The sequence below is a fragment of the Littorina saxatilis genome, linkage group LG2, assembly GCF_037325665.1.
Source record: "Littorina saxatilis isolate snail1 linkage group LG2, US_GU_Lsax_2.0, whole genome shotgun sequence".
Taxonomy (NCBI): Eukaryota; Metazoa; Mollusca; class Gastropoda; order Littorinimorpha; family Littorinidae; genus Littorina; species Littorina saxatilis.
Window position 1 is genome coordinate 72,240,227 of NC_090246.1, and position 17,559 is coordinate 72,257,785.

Genomic DNA, 17,559 nt, shown 5'->3' on the forward strand with positions numbered 1-17,559 from the left:
AGCTAACAGTCTGAGCGGATATATGCGTACCGGGTCAGACAGAGCCATATGAGTGGGTACGGATATATCCGTACCTGGGAGACAATGAGTAAAAGTAGAGGGAGGTTTATAATGGAGATCTTAAAAGAGAGGTTCCACTGTAGTGTCCATACATTCTCGTTCGGGGTTGGAGATAGGGGCAGGTCAGTGGTGCTTACATTGATGATTGTTTTGGTTGTTGTTTTCCTTGAAAACGGTGTGATTGTATTGGGGTTGTATCACGATTTTACATATCCAGAGAAACCATTTAGGACATGTATTCGACCAGACCTGATATGAAAGTCGTGTTGACATTTGTGTGTGGAACTCACGAAGCAAGTAGTGCAAAGGTGCATACGTGTTCTGCTCGATCCAGGCGATAAGGGAAAGAGGATTCGGTGCTTGCTCCTTCTATTCTGAGAGAAACTTTAACATCAACGGAGTACTCAGTAGTCTTTCCTTGTTTCAATAAGCCCTGCTTCAAATAAGATTTCCACTTCTAGCCACACTTATGTGACTTTGAATTCCCTTGGCCCCAGGACAATTCGACGGTTGATTTACAGTGTGATTGTGTATGCATACGTGCGTGCATGTGAGATGCTTCCGTATCATCATTCAGTGCAGTATCCATTCACACACCTCAACAATCACTTATTACACACACAAAAAAACCCACTATAAAAACAGTTAAGATCCTCCGCTCCACTAGAGCATATAATGTCTTTTTTATTAAACATTTTCACAATAATCCTGATCCTAAGAAAGAGTCTTTTTTGGCCCATTCTGCATATAAGCTGCGATCACCTAATGTCCTGCTTCTTGGGTCTGAAGTGGACGTATCTCGTGAGCATGGACACAAGGCAAGGCATCTGTTTCTTGTTGTCGGTGAACTCCTTGTCGGAGCAGGAGGCGAACTCGTAGGCCACGATGCGGTTGACGTGCGTCAGCATGTGCAGGAGCTCCATCTTGGTGCCGTAGTTCTCCAGCACGATGCACAGCGCCTGGATGAACCACGACCCCTCCTGGTTATTCCGCCATGAAAAGAAACCTGCCAAGAGAGCACAGTGCATGTGGTGTACAATGTTGTTTTTGTGTTACTTGTTGTTTTTTTGGCTTTTTTCCCTCCATATATTATATTACCTCAATCCTCATTAATAGCCTACAGAACATAAATATTCCTTTTCATTCATTCCTTTCTGGTTGTTACACCACGGGAAGAAACCTGCCAAGAGAGCACAGAATTATGTATATTGCTTTCATTGAGATCAGCAAGTGAAGAAATCAGCGCCTGGATGAACCACGACCCCTCCTGGTTGTTCCGCCGCGAGAAGAAACCTGCCAAGAGAGCACAGAATGATGTATAAAGGAGGATGCTTTCATTGAGATCAGCAAGTGAAGAAATCAGCGCCTGGATGAACCACGACCTCTCCTGGTTGTTCCGCCACGAGAAAAACCTGCCAAGAGAGCACAGTGTGGTGTACAAAGAGGCATGTTTTCTTTGAGATCAGCAAGAGAAGAAACCTGCAAAGAGACAACAGTATTACTTTTTTTCCCTCAATAGGTACACACACGTTGCTACAGAGCAATGCCCTGCATCTGGATGAACCACGATCGACCCCTCCTGGTTGTTCCGCCACGAAAAAAAACCTGCCAAGAGAGCGCGCGCACAGTGTGGTGTACAAAGAGGCATGTTTTCTTTGAGATCAGCAAGAGAAGAAACCTGCAAAGAGACAACAGTATTACTTTTTTCTCTCAATAGGTACACACACATTGCTAATCTGTTTGGTCCGGTAGGTTTCCAGATCAATGCCCAGCATCTGGATGAACCACGACCCCTCCTGGTTGTTCCGCCACGAAAAGAAACCTGCCAAGAGAGCACAGTGTGGTGTACAAAGAGGCATGTTTTCTTTTCGATCAGCAAGAGAAGAAACCCGCAAAGAGACAACAGCATTATTATTTTGTTCAATAGGTACACACACTGCTAGTCTTTTTGGTCTAGGTTTCCAGAGCAATGCCCAGCATCTGGATGAACCACGACCTTTCATGGTTGCTTCACCATGAGATGAAGCCTGCATAGAATATACAGTTTGATGAAGGTTGAAGCGTTCCATTACACACTGCTACCCGGATGATCAATACTATAATGGTAGGACTCTGTCTTCTTGTCAGGGCAAAATGTCCGAATGAACAAGGGTCCATCTTGGTTGTTCAACTATAAGAGGAGAAAACTGAAGATCATTACGTTCAAGACGTTCAAGAATCTCATGTTGCTTTCAAACAATAATTCTTCCTGAATGTCACGCCATGAAAAAGACTCACGATGATGAATGAAAAGTAATATCAACATTTTGGACGGAAAATACGAAGATAGACAGCTGCTCCAAAACAGTGACCTTACCCGGCACTGTGGAGTATGAAAAGAGAAAGTCAGCCTCCACCGGGATGCGGCGACAGTTGACCTGAGCTGCTGCCTCAATTACGTCCTCCTCGGGAGGTAACAACGACAACTGGGAGTCCGACACCTCCCCTCCGTGGTGAAGGCGGGATTTACCGCATGCCTGTGGGGACAAAAGTTGAAAATCAGCATATGCGGGCGCGCACGCAAGCACACACACGAACAATCGCACGCACACACAAACCCACACACACTGTGACACACACACACACACACACTGCACACACACAACACACACACACACACGCGCGCGCGCGCACACACTTCCGATTAATGACTGAATGGTTCTAACATAGACACTTTTCGCTCAATAGGTCCCGCTTAGCTTTTGTAGGATTCGGTTAAGTAGGGATTTGGTAAGCAGGCCTTCTCATCTCATCTCATCTCATTTGTACCCAACTTGATCGCAGCAACAACGCCTTCAATTCCGACGTAGTCTAATTACAAGTCAATGCTGGCGAACCTCAGTGTAACAAAACTCTTAACATGCTAATGCAAGATTCAGTACTTCCCGCATTAGTGCTTCTTTTTCCCAGATATCTTCTTCGCTTCGTCGAGCAAAAACACAAGATCCATAAAACCCAAACAAAACAACCTGACATTTTACGCCTTATGCAAAGCGTGTGTCCCTCGTACAACCCATCGAAGAGCGATACCATATTATGGTAATGCTTCGCCTTTTTTTTCTTTTTTACACCCCCGGTATAGGGGTGTGTATAGGATTCACTCGGTTTTTTTTTGCATTTGTGTGGTATCTCTTGCAGAGGACAGCAAGGGCAGCTCGGAGCATTAACCTTCCACTTCCATGCTCAAGACCAACATAAACCCTTACAAGGAACTTAGTCGATAAATATCGACAGGGGGCCGACAAATGGTTTAAATGGGAAATGTGTGTATATGGGTGTGGGTTTGAAACAAACAAACAAACCAACCCTTGTGAACCCCGGGCCGCAGGCCTTCGATGTAGTGATTGAAAAAAAAGGATGTTCTCAAATGGTTCAATTCTCATTTGGTCTGATTCTCAAATGGTACCGGTATACTCCCCCCCCCCCCCCCCTGGCCGCAGGCCTAGGAGTAAAATTTTATAGACACTGACCTTCTTCCCAGGGGTCATTGACCCAGTTTTAGCTATGAGAGGTGGTTCGCCCAGAGGCTGTAGAGTATACTGGGGCGGTCTCTTTGATGTCTTGAGAGGAAACTTGGCCAGGGTAGTACATGCACCAGAACTGGTGGACACCAAGGACAAACATGAAATCGAAGCAGTTTGCTTTCAGAGAGAACGGTCGTCAGCAACTCAAACTTCTCTGTTTTCTTTTTTTTTTAAATCTGACTTTCTTTGTGGCCCCCTGACTCCGCCCCCCTCCCTCTGTAAGGACCCCCCTCCACAAGGACCGATTTTTGTCAACATTTTAAAGGTCGCTAGAGAGGGGTTCCACTGTATGACCTAACCGCTGCTGGCAGACGGCCTCAATCTTCACGCGCAAAGACGAGATTAATAGGTGCTCGGTTTTGGTATTTTGAATTACATTACATTAAACCTTTGTTGGGTTTCATGGTCATGGCAACAGCCATAATAATATTACATGATGTATAATATCATATTTCAGCATATGTGAATTACATGTCATCATACTAAACTGTCATACATTTTTATTCCTACATTATTCTGATTGATCACAACCAAACCTACTATCATTGGACACATCCAAATGCAAGCGCCTGTTCTTGACAATTTCTCTCTGATCTAAATATAAAATCAGTGCAATTTCCTGGGTCGGGCTTTGCCACAGACACTCACGGTTTGGCCTGTAGGTAAAATGTACAATGTATTTTCTGATTTGTGCACAAAAGCTTTTTTTCTTTTTTCTTTTTTTTAACATAACAATGTTTAATGTCACTGTATGTTTAAAAGACCATGGTCATATTTGTAAAAAAAATGTTAAATTAGAAAATAAATAACATTTTGGTTCATGATTTTTCCTACACCTGTGCTAAAAATAAGAAATAAAAATGTCGGGTATATAAGTCACTCAAATACAGCTAGGTATGAATGGCTCGGTTTGAGTTTGTTGCAGTTGACCCTGCACAATGCGACATATCATGTTTTTGTTGAACAATTTTGACGTCACCCCTCCCATAGGGTGACGTATTTCACAACTTCCTGTGTTACACAAACTCTGTGATGACCAATTTTGACGTCACCCCTCCCATAGGGTGACGGATTTCACAACTTTCTACAGATGAACAATTTTGACGTCACCCCTCCCATAGGGTGACGGATGTCACAACTTCCTGTGTACACAAACTGATGACGTATTTCACAACAAAATGGCGCTGCCCATGGTCAACCTCGAAACTATCCGTATAGAATGGGGGCGTCCTCGCCCCCATAACAATCTGCCACGATACGGGGAAAATACGGATCATCTTACACCTTCATATCTGTCCCTCGAGTCGGCCATTAGTTATCTCTCCCATGGAGTCGGCCATTCGATATCTATCCCATGGCTTTATCATCTAGAAACGGAAGACAACGCAAAGCCGAAAGGGTTCGCAGCAAGATCTGCTTGCATTATCTGCAAGCTTATGATTTTTCCACAGAAATCAATGTCATTCCAAAAACATTGAGCTTCAAATCAGCCCCCCCACCCCCTCCTCCCGCCCCCAGCCCAATCCTTCAACTCCCCCCACCCTCCTCCTCCTCCTCCTGGCGTCTGGCATTATGGGGTTAGTGCTAGGACTGGTTGGTCCGGTTGGTCCGGTGTCAGAATAATGTGACTGGGTGAGACATGAAGCCTGTGCTGCGACTTCTGTCTTGTGTGTGGCGCACGTTATATGTCAAAGCAGCATCGCCCTGATATGGCCCTTCGTGGTCGGCTGGGCGTTAAGCAAACAAACAACAAACAATACTTTTGTGTGATAATATGCTCCACTTTTGTATTATATAATCGCAAAAGAACTCGACGAATTTAACATTTAACAATAAAGGCAAATGTGACCGCAATTTATTTTTCGTTGTTTGTTTGTTTGTTTGTTTGTATCTTATCAGGTACCTTTTACTTCTGAACCAACGTAGTTCTGGTGAACATGCATACATCCGTCCGTTTGTCCGTCCACATTCGACACATTAACAGCCTGGTTGCTCTCAGTGCTCAGTGAGAATTGTTTGATGAATTAATTTCAATTCATAAACGCAATCAAAATCACCACAGAGAGCCGTCAGGGCGATGTTTTTATATATGTGCCCAAAAGGAGCGATGGTCTTATCCCATGTTAATGCCTGGCCGGATCTGAGATGCATGAACCGAACTTGCACGGGAAGGACTGTGCATTTAACGTCTTCTAAATATACAAAACAAAAGTAAAGCTAATGAGTATGAAGCCGTTGCCTTACTTAATACGCACCAGCACCTGTTGTTCCATGACTTCAATGTTTGTGCTGCCTATACCATTTTTCCATTTTTAATGTTGTGACAGTGAAACTAGGCCTCAAATCGATTGTTGATCAATCCAACCCCGAAAAAAATATTCTTATTTGTTTATGCTTCAAATCAGGTCATACCGTTTTTTTGTATGAAAGACCCTACAGAAAAACCAACAGGAAAAAATCAGGAGGGCTAAAATCGGATTTATGTGGCAACCACTCAGCGCCAAACCTCGTACTTTTGAGTCAATCCCAAAATTGGGAATACATTTTTCAAAGAGCATTAAAGTCAGACTATTTAACATACGAACCTGAAACTTGGTGATTTGATCATCCCAAATCTCAAGCCAATGTACACCAAATATAAAGTAATTCGATGAACAAATTAGGAGTTAAAAGCATTTTAGTAGGTGGCATTTGTGGGGGGTCACCGAATTATTGTAAGCGTAAGTCAGCAAGAAAACGGCAAAAGATTACTATTTCCGGTCAATGTCCATGTCTGAATTTTGCACTCACCACACCTCTCGAGCAGTGGACGATCATGGGATTAAACTCGCCTAGCCAATGTAACATTCTTATATCATCTCCATAACACAAAAACCTGATACAAAATACCAGGACCCGATGGGAAGGCAATAAGAGTGTGTGTTATTGCCAAGTAACGGTTCCGTTTGCAGGTCACTGGCCCTGCGTTACTAAGATAATCCACTATCCAGGCCACAATAATAACGGACACGACGTCAAAAAACGCGGCCTTCCCGACGGCTTTCTGGCGCGTTCATTTCCTTTCAGGCACAGATAAGCACGGCAGGTGTCCCGTAAACAATCGCAGGTTATTGGACTCTTCATGGATGGAACTTTTTGCAATTGGTTTTTTTCCCCAGCTCTCTCTCCGTCTTTGTCTCTGTCTCTCTCTGTCTCTGTCTCTCTCTCTGTCTCTCTCTGTCTCTGTCTGTCTGTTTGTCTCTCTCTCTCTCTCTTCCTCTCTCTCTCTCTCTCTTCCTCTCTCTCTCTTTCTCTCTCTCTCTCTCTTCCTCTCTCTCTCTCTTCCTCTCTCTCTCTCTCTCTCTCTCTCTCTCTCTCTCTCTCTCTCTCTCTCTCTTCTCTCTTTGTGCCGCCCCCCCCCCCTTCACTCCATCCATCTATCCTCCTACTGACTTGGACGAAGAAAAGCTTGAGATATGTTTACACACACACACACACACACACACACACACACACACACACCCCCCCCCCACCCTTCTTTTCCCTCCTTCCATGGCCATCCTTCCTCCTACTCGCTCGGACTGGAAAAAAAAATGATTTCTTTCTCATTCACCTTCAATCCACCCATCTGACTGACCTGGACGAAGAAGAGCTTGGGTTTGCCGACGAGGCAGGGACACCTCTCCCCCTTGAAGGGCAGAGTGAGGACCTCCAGAGATACCCTGCCGTCGGTGCCGTAAACATAGCCTTCCATGCCGTGAGACAGAATGGCGCAGGCAAAGCAGTCGGCGTCGGAGTGATCCTGAGCGGCAGCTGAAAGACACGGGAACAACATTTCAGGGATTAAGTTTCACTCATCTGAATTACAGATCTTCAAGTAACGACCACACATGTCTGCGCTCATGGAAATCCTCATCCCCCCCCCCCCCCCCCAAACACACACAAAAACAAAGACACACACACACACACACTCTCTCTCTCTCTCTCTCTCTCTCTCTCTCTCTCTCTCTCTCTCTCTCTCTCTCTCTCTCTCTCTCTCTCTCTAACATACACACAACACAAACACCAACGATTAGTAGGTTTAAGGAACAAAACGTTTAACAGACAAAACAAAACGTGCCTCCATGCCGTGAAAGAGGATGGCATAGCCGAAGAAGTCGGCGTCCGAATGACAGTGAGCGGCAAGCGACAGACACGTGAACAACATTTCATGAACCTCATAAAAGTTGTATGCTTGAGAGAGTGATCCTGACAGCCACAGATGTCACAAACAGTAGGGGAACATCCCCCAAAAAAGATGAGCTTAGAAAAAGACCTACTCAATAATCAAAGAACAAGAAAGATTAGCTATTAGAACATTTGATCATAGGCAAATCCAAACATTCACTATAAAAAAAAAACACCACAAGAATGATCTGTTATTGAAACGTTTAATGTATGACAAAACAAAACGTTACACTCGGTGTAGTTCGATCTAGCGGCCTTTAAATAGGACAGACAGACAAACACTTATGTTACAAACAATAAACTTATGTGAGAAATTGTCCATGTATTTCAATATAGCGAGAGTTAAAAAAAATGTTTAACAGTGTGACACCCCCAACAATGGAACCCACAAAAATACTAATAACTTCTACATCTGTTGACCGAATTACTATAATCATATTTGGTATACATGAACTTCAGTTTATGTATGATTAGACCACAAAGTAGCAAGTGTGTAGGTCAGATGGTCGGGGATCGCCTCAACAGTACGAGGTTTGACATTCAGTGGTAGCCACACTCATCCGATTTATACCCTCCACACTTTTACCGTTTGGAATATCTAAACTTCCGAGTAAAAAAACACCCCCGCCTCCCCCCAAATTATCGGTGACCTGAAGACAGCAGTCTTCTTCTTCTGCGTTCGTGGGCTGAAACTCCCACGTACACTCGTGTTTTTGCACGAGTGGAATTTTACGTGTATGACCGTTTTTACCCCGCCATTTAGGCAGCCATACGCCGCTTTCGGAGGAAGCATGCTGGGTATTTTCGTGTTTCTATAACCCACCGAACTCTGACATGGATTACAGGATCTTTTACGTGCGCACTTGGTCTTGTGCTGAAGACAGCAGTTACAGCTTGGTTCAGAGCAATCCCTTTACAGGAAAACGTTCGTGTCATTGACAATTTGTAGAGGGTTATTTGAAGCATCTTTTGGAGGGGATGGTGAAAGTCGGACCATTTGACCTACAGACCGGACACTTTGTGGAATGATCATGCACAAACTGAAGTCCATGTGACCTACAGACCGGACACTTTGTGGAATGATCATGCACAGACTGAAGTCCATGTGACCTACAGACCGGACACTTTGTGGAATGATCATGCACAAACTGAAGTCCATGTGACCTACAGACCGGACACTTTGTGGAATGATCATGCACAAACTGAAGTCCATGTGACCTACAGACCGGACACTTTGTGGAATGATCATGCACAAATTGAAGTCCATGCACACCAACCATGAAGATATTCACTAAAGTAAATTGACTAGAAAAAAATGACCCCTTCCGCTTTAAAGTCACACTTGCAAATGGTGTGCAAAGTTCAACAATGACATGAACACATTCCTCTAAGGGAAATGCCTTGATCCTGCCTGTAATTGATGTATTCAAGTCACGGATTGTATAATGATGGTATGTGTATACTAGTTCCTTCAGATAACCCCCAAAGGTTAAAGCATGGAGGCTTTAAATCGATTGAGTTCGGCAACCGCATAATTTCAGACATCGTATTAATGAGGTGAACCCCCCAATTTGGAGAAAAAAATTGAAATAACAAAAGGTCAGAGCATTTTACAGGCCCCTTTGTACACTAATCATGCATAAGCTGAAGTTAATGCATATTAAATATAAAGTAATTCGGCCAACATAATTATGTAGAAGGTATTAGCATTTTTGTGTGCTGCATTTTGTTTGGGTCAACCTGTACATTAGCATGATAAGGATGTACCCGATAGTCCCGTAGAAGACCAACAGGTACGAGTTCTCATCAGATGTCCATTAGAGCCGATTGACCGACAAACCTGGATTAGTTCTCGTGGCAAACATGCAGGTTAAAAGTTTGTCCATTAACCTGACTCTGAAGAGAAGATGCTGTAAGGAATGATGGATAAAGGTGTACGAAAAAAGCCAGGCGTTAGACCAACAAAAGCTCGCATTAGTATGTAGTAGGGCAGATTATTTCGCGGAGCAAATGACCCGCCAGCTACTGTACAGATGCGGCGTCCATTAAGTTTTTAAAAACCGCTTTCGACTCTCTTTTGTTCACTCAAGCAATTTTACCGTCTAGATATACCTAAACTACGATTGCTCTGGTGCGAAATACTCTCACTACAATCGGCGACTTCGATTTGACGCAAGTAATGTACTGTGCTGTCTACACAAACAAAGAGCGTTGGGAGTAAATGGGTCCTGTCATGGCCTGCCAAGCTGTCAGGCCATTTAGAAGCTGAAAAGCCGCGCTTTTTATCGCCTCCACTCGCTTCCTGGCAACACAGTTTGTGTTCACTCATCCCAGCTAAATCACATTTGTTTCTGTAATCTTCGCACCGACTGTGTTTTTGTGCAATCGGCGTATTGTCACAATGGGCTCTGGCTGTAATCGCTGAGAGTGTTTAATGGGTAGGACATTCTGTGAATCCAGGGTTTCTTTTACTAGTGCGCCCTGCACCATTGGCGCATCAAATCTAAAAATGTCCCATCACTATTCCCTTCAGTGCGTCAAAGGGCGCATTCAGATTACGTACCACTGCGCCACCAAATTGACACTTTCTATTGATAACACGATATAGCGGCTAATTCTCAGATGGCACCATATTGCATCATTTTGCATCTTTGGTATAAAAAAAACAAGTCGCGTAAGGCGAAAATACAATATTTAGTCAAGTAGCTGTCGAACTCACAGAATGAAACTGAAAGCAATGCCATTTTTCAGCAAGACCGTATACTCGTAGCATCGTCAGTCCACCGCTCATGGCAAAGGCAGTGAAATTGACAAGAAGAGCGGGGTAGTACTTGTAGTTGCGCTAAGAAGGATAGCACGCTTTTCTGTACCTCTCTTTGTTTTAACTTTCTGAGCGTGTTTTTAATCCAAACATATCATATCTATATGTTTTTGGAATCAGGAACCGACAAGGAATAAGATGAAAGTGTTTTTAAATTGATTTGGACAATTTAATTTTGATAATAATTTTTATATATTTAATTTTCAGAGCTTGTTTTTAATCCAAATATAACATATTTATATGTTTTTGGAATCAGCAAATGATGGAAAATAAGATAAACGTAAATTTGGATCGTTTTATAAATTTTTATTTTTTTTTACAATTTTCAGATTTTTAATGACCAAAGTCATTAATTAATTTTTAAGCCACCAAGCTGAAATGCAATACCGAAGTCCGGGCTTCGTCGAAGATTACTTGACCAAAATTTCAACCAATTTGGTTGAAAAATGAGGGCGTGACAGTGCCGCCTCAACTTTCACGAAAAGCCGGATATGACGTCATCAAAGACATTTATCAAAAAAATGAAAAAAACGTTCGGGGATTTCATACCCAGGAACTCTCATGTCAAATTTCATAAAGATCGGTCCAGTAGTTTAGTCTGAATCGCTCTACACACACACACAGACACACACACACACGCACACACGCACACACGCACACACGCACATACACCACGACCCTCGTTTCGATTCCCCCTCGATGTTAAAATATTTAGTCAAAACTTGACTAAATATAACCAACACCGCATACAGGCCTCGTATGCGCGTCTTGCCTTCGACTATGTCCCATCAGAATTTGGCTGAGAGGGACAAATGTCCCATTGCCTTTTTCTCCCAGGCTAAACCCTGGAATCTGTATGGAAAAAGAAGTCTGCGTGTCTGGCTGTGTCTGTTTCTCTGTGCATGATGTGCATGCGTGTTTGAGTATCTATCTATATATATATATATACGACTTGTGTCTGTTTGTGTGTCTGTGTGTCTGTGTGTCTGTTCGCGATGCGCGGCCAAGGTTCTCGATGGATCTGTTTCAAGTTTGGTGGGCATATTCAGGTACACCCGGGACAGGACACAACCTGGTCGATATTTCAACACGTGCTCTCAGCGCGCATCGCTGAACCGATTTTGGTTTTTCTGTAGATCCACTATATCTATTCCCAGTAACTCTTCCTTATCTTCTCCAGTGTTTTGTTTTGCGCGTTTATCTCCCTTAATCCTTCGTGTGGCGTCAATCCATATTCCCGTTAATACGTTACTATTTTTAGAAGGTCACTGCACGTTACTATTTTTAGATCTCCATTCCTTCGTGTGGCGTCAATCCATATTCCCGTTACTACGTTACTATTTTAAGAAGGTCACTGCACGTTACTATTTTTAGATCTCCCTTCCTTCGTGCGCCGGCAAAGCCGGCGTACACCCGGCAAAGCCGGGTCCCAGGCGCAGCCTGGTATTCGGCTCTACTTCTTCCCGGCGAAGCCGGTACCCGGCGAAGCGGGTAATCATCTAGTTTCAAAATACGTTAGTATGAGCATGTCTGTGCGGTTTTCTGGCGTAACTTAGAGTAAAATAATGAGTAGCCAAAATAATTAAGATGCTTTGAACACCGAATAATACACAATGCGCATATTATCCCCCCAAAAAGCTTAAGTTTCAAATCAGACACCGGTATCAAGTTTCTGTGTGCATTATGTGCATGCGTGTTTGAGTATTTCAAAATACGTTTGTATGAGCATGTCTGTGCGGTTTTCTGGCGTAAGTTAGAGTAAAATAATGAGTAGCAATTTAAGATGCTTTGAACACCGAATAATACACAATACGCATATTATCAAAAGAAAGCTTAAGTTTTAAGTCAGGCACCGGCATCAAGTTACAATCATGAAAGTTGGTCCTTAAACAGAGACACAGAAAGTATGTAGACATGATAACTGTCGTAACCAACAGCTTAGGTTACCAAAACCCGAACCAAGAACCAGGACCAACAGCCAATAGCCGTTTAAAATTTACTCACCATCATACATCAAGGTGGCCATTTTGCCCCTGGTGACGTCATCGAAGCGTCTGACGTCAAAGCCCAGATCCTGGAAGCGCTCCTCCAGACGTTCCGCATCGACGTCACTGCCTTCCCTGGGCTCCTGTTTGGTTTCGCGCGTGAAGTTCTTGTTGTTGATCAGCAGGAACAAGCCACGCCGTTTGAAGTTGAAGTTGTACTCGTTGGGCTCAGACGGTGCCCCTGGGCGAACCTCCTTCCTCTCACCACTGTGGAGAGAAAATAAAAAGATCAGAATGAAAAAAAAGATGTCGAGACCAGTTCTTGAATGTGCTTGCATGCTATCTACACAATCATAAGCATAACTTTTTTGAAGGTGATGGATCGTAACGTAAATACAGACGATTGTGGCGGTGCTGAAAAGCACATCTTTGATTTTATTTTCAAAACGATAACTGCTCAAATTTTGAGCCGTTGGGTTTGCCGGTATACATTGACATTTTTATGAAAATTGCAGAAATCAATCCAAAATAGTCTTCTGAATCTCGAGCTGAGCTACAACTTGGTCCTTGTTTTTACTACCTATTTCATTCATGTCTTTATTACTTAGTCAGTGGAAGAATTTTTTGTAATGTATGTTTGATGGTGTATGCTTTTAATTAAGCGTTGTTGACTATGAATGTAGATGTATATGCTTGTATAACTGTGTTTTAATTTTAAATGTGTCAAGCGCAAAGAGCATAATTGTAAAGTTATGATGTTGCGCTATATAAATGCTCATTTATTATTATTATTATTATTATTATTTAAGTTATTGAGACATCCCAGTGCACTAAGGGATTTATAGAGCAAATCGAGAAAATTCATTATTGAACGAAGCGCATAGCGCTGAGTTCAATAATTATTTTCGAGATTTGCTCTATAAATCCCTTAGTGCACTGGGATTGTTTCAATAACGATATTGTCAGTACCGCCATAGAAAAAAGAAGATTCCAAGCGCACATTTTGCAACGCGCAATTGAATAGGCATAACTGTGTGGTCAGGTCGTGTACAGTAAAGATCTACTTTTGTGTGGGGTGTCTCAAGTGTGTCGTGCTTTCGTCACACGCATTTTAATTTCTGTTGGTAAATTCCAGTGTAGCGTTAATCTGAACAGTGATGATCTTTCAGAGAGACCTCATTGGAACTCGGAGAAAGGGCTGTGCTCTTCATTATTTGCGATTCGAAACCTCCAGTCGAGCTTCGACGGATTGACTGTGCGGAGTGACTCCCCTTGAATTGACTCGAAGCCGCGGGACTCGACGGTTCGCACATTCTCAAAACAAATGTGGCATATTTTCGTGTTGTATCTTCATTCATCGGGGAGTCTGATACTAAATATGAACGGTAAGAATGCTCTGAACCCTACACGTATTATATCCCCATCGTTTTTTCGTTCACATTTGCCCAACATGTTAATTTGCTGAGCGGGGTTTATGTCGTCTGCTAGGGCAATCAAACCACTGCATGCAGTCTGCACTGACTGAGTCTGCACGCACGAGGCACGCTGGTAATAAGTCTTATAATGGTAAGAACGTTCTGAACCCTACACGTTTTCGATTACGATTGTTCTTGCCTTGAAATAATAATTCGGAAACCATTCATTTACTGAACTGATGCAGTCGTATTTCAGTGTAGTCAGTGCGGCTACGTATGACAGAGTCGATCGAGTCAGTCTTCCAAACTGGTCTAGCTGGTGGTACGTTGTCGGAATAACACTTGTGTTTTCTGATAGCGGGTGGGAATTTTATATTAACTCATCATTTGGTAATGTGGATGATAAGCTACATGCCACTAACACGATGAGAAGAATCTATGCAAGTCGGCGAGAATTAGATGAAACCCAGCGGCTCCTATTTTTAGATCAGTGGCAGCCGCACTGTGGCACAGGCACATGCAATCTGTCAGAAAAAAACCCACTTCTGCTTTAATTGAGAAGTAGGGAATTTATGGTCATTTGGTATTGTGGAGAATATAAGCTACATGTCAGTAATTAATTCTGAGGATGAGAGCACAGTCTTGCTTAGGTAAAGGGCGTAAGAATACGCTCTGTGGAAAAGTTAGCGCACTCCAAGAGTGCGCTAACAGTTTTAGCGCATCGCCATTAGCCAATCAACTGGTTCACATCAGTCATGTGACACCAGTACTTACTGACAATTATTATTATTATTATTATTATTATTATTATTATTATTATTATTATTATAAACAAGACACACGTACGTCTCTTTCTTTTCGGTGAATACAATCTACAATTCAATCGAGAAATCAGTCAGGCGAAATCGACCAGTCAATCAAGTGAAACTAACTAGCCAGCCACCTAATCAAATAAAATCAGTCAGTCACATACACTCAACCAGTCAAACGATTATATAATGAATCATTCAATGAAAGGCATCAACCTTTCCACCGATCAATGTACTTCTAAAGTGCAATGTTTGCGTTCCAGGTAGATGCTTGCGTGAATGAACATGTTGAGTGCTTTGTCATTCTTTTGTGTTCATATTCATTTTAGAAACAAAAAATAAATCATACGGTATGATTTTCACGTGAAACAAAGCAAGAAAATATTGCACAGCACTGCTCTCGCTCTCTCTCTCGCTCTCTCGCTCTCTCTCTCTCTCTCTCTCTCTCTCTCTCTCTCTCTCTCTCTCTCTCTCTCTCTCTCTCTCTCTCTCTCTCTCTCTCTCTCTCTCTCTCTCTCTCTCTCTCTCTCTCTCTCTCTGAACAAGACCAAAAAAGGAATACTTTATTTTCTGTTTTTACAGAAATCTGTCTGTCTGCTTGTCACTCTCGCTGTCTCTCTCTATTTGTGTGTGTGTGTGTGTGTGTGTGTGTGTGTGTGTGTGTGTGTGTGTGTGTGTGTGTGTGTGTGTGTGTGTGTGTGTGTGTGTGTGTGTGTCTGTGTGTGTGTGTGTCTGTGTGTGTGTGTGTGTGTGTGTCTCTCTCTCTCTCTCTCTCTCTCTCTCTCTCTCTCTCTCTCTCTCTCTCTCTCTCTCTCTCTCTGTCTCTCTTGCAATAATTACCAAGTACCAACAAGAATATCATAGAGGACAGACCTACAATATCGTGAACTGAAAACGTGTTCAATACCCCAGAAGGCCGATAGCTAAAAGTCATCAACAGATTGCAGTACAAGGCTGGCACCGAACACAGACAGCAATAACACCTCTCTCATCGACCTAATGTGCTTGATTGCATCTTGTGATATCGTGCGTTTCCTGCAACAAGAATACTCGTACCGCCAGCAACACCGTCCGACACTTTCTCACATGTCGTCAACAGTTGACCGCACTCTGGAACAAATCAGGCAAGTTAGTGGACTGCTGCACAGGCGCTTGAAACAGTCTAACAACCTGTCCCAATATAGGCCAATTGGTCCTGTGGGGACGTAACAATCAAATAGTCAGTCAGTCTAACAAGTCTGTTGAATGCTGATAGAGATGTCTAGAAATGATTTTCGTTTTATTTTGATTACTTCGCCGGCATTTCGCAAGCGAGCAGCCACGCGATCTTGAGATGAGTTCATTATCTGTTTCATACGTGTCTGTCTGTCTGCCTGTCTACTGCAAAGACCTTTGGGTTGACGTACTAGGAAATGTAACGTTTTTTTCAAAGTTTGTCTATAATAAACGTTCCAATTACCTACCATTCTTGGTTTTTGATTCTGGCTTTTTTTCAGAACGTGTACAGCAACCTGTGGGGCCTACGTGTAACGTTATCAAATCTAGGTTTTATGTCACGGGTTTGCTCTATAGTTTGTGCTTGCCAACACGACGTGAAAAATGGATTCTAGAGAGCGATCGTGCTGTAGACGAATGTATTTGTTACCAAACTGTCCCCGTCTGTACAATTTCAGCATACAAAAAACTATCATGAAAAGGCGTAGGGCAAGCAGAAGCGAAACTGTATGTGTTGTTTCCAGGAAATAAATGGTGGGTGTGGGTGGATTTATTCGCACTAAAGAGGAATGGCATTCCCGCATACGCTTTAGTCAAGAGTTAATCGTGCAATTTTCCAAATAATAGTATTTCTAAGGCAGTTTCAGGTACAAATGTGTTGGGTATGCACAAAACACAGCTGTGAGAAAAATTAGATACAAGCTTGGACGTGCTTTCTTTCATTGAAGGAGCTGTTTGTAATAAGATCGTCTGCTAGGCGTTGCAGTTCCAGGTGTGGTGAATCTGGACCAGGTTTCCAGTACGACTACGGTCGATGACGTCATAGCTAACTCGTCTTAGCTGCACGAAGTGCTTATAGACGTCTGTAATCAATGTCCAATGTCTTTTCAAAAGCTCCCTGAAATTGCTGTTTAGTGGTGAATAGTGCAACATTATAATTATGATTTTTATTTGGTTGGAATTAGTGGATTGCTGTTGATTTGCTAGTGTTGTGAGGCACAAACACAAAATATCCCGAAGTTGGTGCCTTTCCTTGTGTGTGTGCGCCAGTGTATGTGTGTCAGACTGTTTCTGTCTTTCTTTATCACTATTTTTGCAATGTTGATTTCCTAACGCCGTTTTATCTCTTACTTATTTAAGAGTTTTCTGTTGGGAAGAAGGCAAAGCACACTAGTACTTTTGATGTATAACATTCTTTTATTCAATTACAAATAACTTCAGTAAATTTACATGTTCATTTCCATTCGTCCCTTGTGGTCTCATCTTGCATCGATTATGGTCCGTTCTTTTCGTCCGCAACGTCTGAATTATACTTGATGTTCAGTCTTGGGGTGTGTAAGAACTGTTATGACCGGCGCTTGTGTTCTGATGCAGGATGCAAACGACTAGTGAGTAATGTCACTGAAATCCGTTCTGCGCGGACAGCAGACGACACTCTTGGACTACGATAAGCGGAGATGTCGACCCATGAATAATGTCCCATGA

General features: G+C 42.8%; 1 protein-coding gene across 2 annotated transcripts in view; it reads right to left on the reverse strand.

The window, feature by feature from the left end:
- Positions 1-710: 710 nt before the first annotated feature.
- Positions 711-17,559, reverse strand: part of LOC138959680 (caspase-3-like) — a 155,597-nt gene continuing 138,748 nt past the window's right edge. For both annotated transcript variants that reach the window (XM_070331263.1, XM_070331264.1), the window contains 4 exons: positions 12,655-12,902; positions 7,240-7,415; positions 2,417-2,576; positions 711-1,066 (listed from right to left, as the gene is read on the reverse strand). In XM_070331263.1, the coding sequence (XP_070187364.1) occupies positions 819-1,066; positions 2,417-2,576; positions 7,240-7,415; positions 12,655-12,902 (832 nt within the window). In that variant the 3' untranslated portion in view covers positions 711-818. The remainder of the gene's footprint in view (positions 1,067-2,416; positions 2,577-7,239; positions 7,416-12,654; positions 12,903-17,559) is intronic.